Genomic DNA, 7,261 nt, shown 5'->3' on the forward strand with positions numbered 1-7,261 from the left:
AACTACATTTTCAGTGTCAAGAACTGTGGTTCACCAGTGATTACACCCCATTTGTCAGCCTCATTCAAATTATAGTTTCTGCCATTGATACTCTCTCTTAGTAGATGCCACAAAAATAATCTCATTAGATTAATTGGTTTTGGAATTAAACCTCACCGCGAGTACTTTTTTTTTTATTTCCAACCCATATATATAATGCGAGTACTTTTTTTTGTGTGTAAAAGGAGTCACGAGGCCAATTTTGACGCTGCATGTTTTTTTAACTCGGATCTTTTAGTACCACATACTTGTGATTTTATTTGCTAATCTAGCTAAGATGTGCACCATTCACTACTACTAGAATTCTGAGATTGAGACTAACTTTCATGTGCTTTTTTACAGACCAAACATCAGAAACCTGCACCACTCACACTGTTCATCTCTAGATTGTGCTTCCCTTTTTGTTGTTTTATGCATTTTCTTCTACTTTCAATTTTCATTCAAATTATCATCTTCTACTACCTCTCTGCCACATGTTTTTCCTCTTTTATCTCACCAATCACCACACCCAATATATGCCTAGTTAAATTGTTAACCCCATGCAAAAGCAAATACCCATATACCTTCCTTCAATTTTTCACACTAAAATTTACATTATTACCGTATTATTTTACTATGTCTCATTAACTTTTTACATGTTCTAAACTTTTTTTTTATCTGTACATTTGATTCTTGAAAATGGGTTTGAGGAGAATACAAAGGGGATGTTCTTTAAATTTGTGGATTTTCTGCATTTTGTGTTTTAAAGCTTTGTTATGTGATGCTCAAGAGGTTTCTGTGAAGTTCTTGAAGACACCACCTCAGTTCAGTAATAAAAAATCAGCTGTTTTTGTTTTTGAAGCTTTGGTAGGAAGCACAAGTAAAACCTGTACAAATTGTACTTTCAATTGCAAGGTTGGTAACTTTTTTTGTTCATGTACATGTCTTTTATAAGGTTTCATTAGGTCTACTGTCTACATCATCATGTGGGTAACTTGTAGAATATACCACTGTTGTTGCTATTATTAGCTACATGATTATAAGTTGGTGTTGCTTGAGCATGTTTTAGGTAAGGTGTCATGGCAATGAGACTATCTGATCAAAAGGGTGGAGCTTTCAGACCTAACAATTTAAATTATACGAAGTATTCATGCTTTATCGCAATTGGGTAGACTGACTATGAGACCGTCTTTAACCATAATTTAAAACATTTAAACTTCTATCCTATACGCTCACCAGTGGTGTGCGACTGTCTTATTCAGACTGTGATTTGCTAAATGGCACGCCTGCTCTGTTATGTGTCTATAGCTGAACCGAAAAAGGGATAGTCAATACTTAATAGCTGCCTTTACTAATGATGAGATCATTATTACTTTGGGATGTAATACAGTATAAAATAAGTAAGTGGTAATTAAGTTGCTACACCTGGTGATGAACAATTGTGCAGTTAGATAGCGAACTCTCTTCAGATTGTGGAGGACAGAATATCACAGTTTCAGGATTGCATGATGGATATCACAGTTTAAAAGTCTGCACCAATGCATCTCAGGGAGTTGGTTGTGCTAGCTATAATTGGACTGTAGGTAAATAAGTTCTCTGTCTTTCCTGTGCTTTGTAGACTTGTATGTAGTTGCTCTTAAAGAGATCTAAATTATTAGAAAAGGGATGATTTGCTCATGCTAGTACTTCTGCATTTCTGTAGATACCGTTCATCCTACGGCCTACATCTCGACCTCAACGTCTTTCACAAGTGCTGCCAATGTTACTGTATATATATCATTCACAGAACCTTGTACAGGTGGAGGTGGCTTCGGATGTTCTTCAGTCAGTGCCTGCAACGTGAGTAGGTGGCCAGCTAAAATGCCATTATATTGATGCATATATTTCTTAATATTCTCTTCAGATTCATCATCTTGTATTTGCCTTTAATTAATGCAACACTCAGCACCAACATGATTTGTATTTTATATTGCAGCTTCTTGTATATGGTGGTGGGCAAGTCATACCAGATACACTTGAAACTATTCAGCCATACCTCAAGTACTCTGTTGTTGTAGGGTTATCTACTAATGATCAATATGGTAGGGCTATTCTTGTAATGGACAGAGGTTTCTGCACTGACAATGCTGGGAATCGATTCATTAGACCGGAAAATTCAAGTGTTCTTGTACATTTTGGTAAGAACATCAGGCCAACTAATTCATTTAATATTGTCTTTCTCTATGATAGCACAGTTTTACTCTGAAAAGTCGTTATGCAACCTGTTGAAAGTTAAGTTTTGCACAAACATTAGATCAGATTGTTAATTCCATCTCTGACGAAGCCCTACATTCATAATTCTTTGAATCTGGATCATGATGGAATAAAGCAAAACAACTAACAAATATGAAGCTATTTATTGTGCATTAGCAGTCATCAATGCAATTCTTAACGTAATTTTGATTACACATAGAAAAAACAATCTATTTGTATTGTTAGCACAGATGTATGGTTGCGTTCTTTTGCTGTATTCGGTCACATATATTTAAGTTCGTTGCATTGTTTGTGAATGTATGACAGATAGAAGAAAAGTTTTTGTGAATTTGAGAACACCTGTTCCTGAGAAGCTTCTTAAGGTCAATGGCGACACTAGGACTGTTCTAGCCACTAATAGTCCTAAAACTCTCAAGGTCTTTTTTTACTTTTCTGAACCTGTTCAAAACACATCTACTGAAATCATGAAGTCTATCTTCTTAAATGATGGCTCCCTTCGCCCTATCAACGCCAGTAGTTTTGCCAACAGAAGATTTGGATATATGGTTAGTGGTGGTTAGAATTCAGCTGTGTTGTGCTTTTTGCATGAAACTATTCTATATGAGCTTCTTTTTCTCACTGCCTGTATGTTATTTTGTTGTGGATTTATTTTTTGCAGATTGAAAATTTGTCAAGCGTCAGCATTGTAACTTTGAGCCTTAATTCGAGTTTTGTCATTAGCAGGCAGGGCTCTCCTGTTTCTCCTGTGGCTCCAGCTACATTTCTATATGGTAAACTGAAACATTAATTCCTATTCACCCATTCAACCTATACACCTATTCTACCCCTTCCATTTGAACCGAAATGGACCATCAATTAGTCTACTAAGGTTTCATATGAATATAATGTGAGACTAATCAAAACGTACTTAAGTCCCACAGTCCCACTCATATACACTAACTCGCTAAACACTGAAATCAAGAATTAAGTAATCTAATTTTGAGACCGATAATCTAATTTTTAGTCCCTTACCCCACAATTTGCGGGAGCCATTGAGGCACTGGGGTAATGTTGTTATTGTTGTCACGAGAATTTGTATCAGACCGTACATGTTTATTATGCTTGATAATTTCTTTTTGTGATCTTCAGATTCAAAGAGGCCAGCAGTGATGTTAAGCACTACCTCTAAAATGAGAACTAGAGAAACTACTATTACAGTGATCATTAAGTTCTTCAAGCCTGTATTTGGTTTCAATTCTACACACTTATCTGTTTCTGGAGGGAAATTAGAAGGGTAAGTTTTTCCTCCCAAAAGAATAATACTTAGTAATAGTTTGATTTTAATCAAACAATTAGGTAATCTTAGTTTCTTAAACTTTCTGCAGATTTCAACAAGTAAATAGGAATATTTATGTTGCAATGCTTGAAGCCTTTGAGGGTATAATGTCCGTCAGCATTCCTGAAAACATGACTGCAGATGTAGCAGGAAACCTGAACTTGGCTTCTAATGTCTTACATGTGAGGCACTGTAAGGATATTTTTCCAATTGTGAGAATACCATGCATTCCAGTATTTTATCCAAAACATCGTTTCATCCCTGATTTCTCATGATAACTATATGACTGAATGTGTAATAATTTTGCAGATTCTTTGCCTATGATATCCAACATATTTTACATCTTTGTGACGGCGTTCTTTGTGGCAACTTGCTTAGTGGCTGGCCTTCTCACTATTTCCACAGCCAGCCTACAGGCTTTTGGTGCATATCCACATTCTTCAGCTGCTTTGACATCTAATGCAACCAAAAATTTGTTTGTAAGAAACCATCTTGCAAAAATTTGAATTTATTTTTTGCAATTTCAAGAAACCATCTTGCATAAAAATAAGTTTTGATACCCTATCCGCCAATGGCACTCTAATACTTAGAACTTCAAAATTTAAGTACTTCTCATTATTGATCACACTCGTTTTTTTTTTTTTTTGGTGTGAGGCTACAGAGGTAGTTTGATGCCTACAGGTTTTGAACAAAGTACTTGAGTAGCACTACTCAAACATTCACCAACTGTACTAAGTTAGCTGTCTTCTGTCTATACTAAATTTTCCATGATGGAACGTCACAATAAATCTCAAGTTTACATTTTTGAGAAAGGATCAAACATTTTTATTCCTGTCCTCCAAAGAGGTGGAGACTTATAGCTGTCTTATACTACTGCTTGTTCTAGTTTCACAAAAAATAGAGAATACATGTAGGGTTATCCATTTATCCCCCTAATATATAGATCTCTCGCTGTCAAAGTTAAACTCACATTTCTGCCACTAATCACATTTCTGTTACTATGCAGAGAGTCGCATGTTACATTCAGGTGTTTGCTCTTTCTAGATGGCTGGCTGTGATTCTGCCAGTTGAGTACTATGAATTTACTAGAGGCATTGAGTGGAGTATTCCCTACTTCTGCCTGCCCTGGGAAAACAACCACTCTCATGACATGTTTTTCATGCCAGATGCCTCTACGAGCTCACATATATACCGAGCTAGTCTCAACAGTTTTGCCATACCCCAACCTGCACAATTTGACAAAGGCAACTCCAATAAGGCCAGTGTCATTTACGGTGCTCCACTTACTGCAATGGAATACCGATCATTCTTTGAGGTAAGTAGCAATCTTGTTAAAGTGAGTCTTCTGTGAGATGTTCTTACATGTCAGATCGCCCAAATCCTTATATGCTTATTTAATTATAGGACTAACGGGTTGGTCTCTTACGAAGTTATAGTGATCTTGCTGTCATTATATATTGGTTTCCTTCAGCCTTTTCTGTTTGCCCTTTAAAGTAAATTTTATGTCAGAGTTGTTTTATATATGCTTTCAGAGCCAAAACTTCATCCCTGAAGCTGAATATATCATGGATTCTGAAAGTTCAACCAGGTATGCCTCTGAATTCTAGGCAATAACCACCGTATCTAGAACGTTCATAAAGTACTTAACTGCAATTTTTCTTTTCTTTGATGCATTGGACTCAGATGGAGGGATTTTGGGAGGGGAATGTTCTGGTTAGCAGTAATTGGAGGCAGTTTGATTCTGTTACACATCTTCATTTTTTTAGTACTGAAGTTCAGAAAGAGTCGTGCAAAACATAAGAGCTATGGTGCTCTGGTCTTTCCACGATTTGAGATATTTCTACTGATTCTTGCTATACCGTGCATCTGTCAAGCTTCAACTGTCTTAATGAAAGGTAATCCTGAACATCTGACATTTCTGTTCTTCCAATCCCTCGGTGCCTGATACAGTTTTCAAGATTTTTAGACTGAATTTTAAATGCCTCTTATATGAGACCGTCTCATGTTAGTTTTTGTGCTGATTTTAAGCCCATTCACTCCTTTAATTATGCTCCTTGTATGCATGAACACAGGTAGAACCACCGCAGGGACTATAACAGCAGTACTACTATTAATTTTCGCGTCATCTTGGCTGTTAGCTTTGCTCTTGTTCCTTTCATTTGGCATCACTTGTGGAAGGCTACTTCAGTACAAAGAAATTCATCAAGTAGGCAGGAAATTCCACTGGTATCAAGAACTCGTCCGTGTTACCCTAGGTCCTGGTAAAAGAGGCCAATGGACTTGGAAAAGCCAACAAAACTCCATTTACTTGGCTAAATTTGGCCCTTTATTTGAAGATCTCAGAGGACCACCAAAGTACATGCTTTCAATGATAACAGGTGAGACCCACATGCCGGTGGACCGAATCATTGCCTCAGACGATGAGACTGAAGATGCCGAGGCACCTTTCATTCAGAGATTGTTTGGGGTCTTGAGAATATACTACACCTTGCTCGAGTCCATAAGAAGGTTTCTTCTAGGGATCCTAGCTGGTTCACACTCGGAAAATTCAGTCTCTAAGCGTCCCACCATTATCCTATTATCCATTACTTCTTTCCAACTTTTCTTTCTGCTTCTTAAAAAGCCTTTCATCAAGAAAAAAGTGCAATTAGTTGAGATCATATCAATTGCTTGTGAAGTGGGATTGTTTGCCGACCTTGTCTGGCGCTATTGGAGAAGGACTTCGCCATCTCCATCCGAGCTGAAAGAATCATTGGAATATTCATGTTGTGCCTCTTTATCGTTGGCTTTCTGGCATTGATCATCAATGAATGGTATGCATTGTACAAGCAAGTAAGGAAGCTTGACACCTCAAAAAACTCGTTCCAAGTGGGTTTAAGAGCGGCCTTATTTGGGTTCATCCTGATTATCTTTCCCGAGAAACTGGTTAAAAACCTAGAAAAGTGGTTGCCAGAGGATAAAGCAGGATCAGGAAATGGAGATGTGAGTCGGCTCAATCGAACAGGAACTAATACTTACAGGACCTCAAACAGCAGAAGCTCAAGCACGTCCGATAAACCATGGTTAAAACAATTGAGAGAAATGGCTAAGGCTAGCTTTAAGGATGCTAGTACAAGTACTGCGACTAATGATCCTTCAATTACAACTACAAATGATCCTTCAAGTAGTAACCCGAGATGGAGCGGCTTTTGGCGAGGGAAGTGGAGTGGTAGTTCATCATCTAAGACTCCTTCACATGATTACAAGTCCAGGCCAAAGAGTTTGTACAAAGATTTGGAAGCCATTTTTGCATCCAAATAAGGATTTGAATGTACAATATATACAATTTAATTTTTGTATTTTTTAGTGTGTGTGAAATTTGAGATTATAATTTCAAGTAATCTTATTGTTTCTATAGGAATCTATAGGAATGCACTGCTGGGATTAAAATTTCACCGACCTAATCAAGCAAGAAGTGTTCTGCTGTGTAATCCTAAGTACCATGTCCCACATTGGTCTGAATACTACTCCGTATTTGTTGTGATGGAAAGAGTTGTATAAGCGGAGGGCAGCATCCTTATAATCTCAACCATTCTTAGCCCTTAGACCATGTTTATCCGTAATCCCTACAGCCCTATTTAGACCCAGTTCTTATATTAAAATAGATCTAGTTCTTATATTAAAATACTAATATAC

General features: G+C 37.2%; 1 protein-coding gene across 1 annotated transcript; it reads left to right on the top strand.

The window, feature by feature from the left end:
- The first annotated feature begins 44 nt into the window (after nucleotides 1-44).
- Nucleotides 45-6,978, top strand: LOC141653153 (uncharacterized). The gene is given in 14 exon segments (XM_074460825.1): nucleotides 45-933; nucleotides 1,466-1,601; nucleotides 1,721-1,857; nucleotides 1,994-2,195; nucleotides 2,578-2,816; nucleotides 2,930-3,041; nucleotides 3,400-3,544; nucleotides 3,636-3,778; nucleotides 3,896-4,065; nucleotides 4,593-4,901; nucleotides 5,119-5,174; nucleotides 5,270-5,481; nucleotides 5,659-6,281; nucleotides 6,284-6,978. Coding segments are annotated over 14 exon segments (3,303 nt in total). The 5' UTR covers nucleotides 45-717; the 3' UTR covers nucleotides 6,887-6,978.
- The last annotated feature ends 283 nt before the right edge of the window (nucleotides 6,979-7,261 follow it).

The sequence above is a fragment of the Silene latifolia genome, chromosome 4, assembly GCF_048544455.1.
Source record: "Silene latifolia isolate original U9 population chromosome 4, ASM4854445v1, whole genome shotgun sequence".
Lineage (NCBI taxonomy): Eukaryota > Viridiplantae > Streptophyta > Magnoliopsida > Caryophyllales > Caryophyllaceae > Silene > Silene latifolia.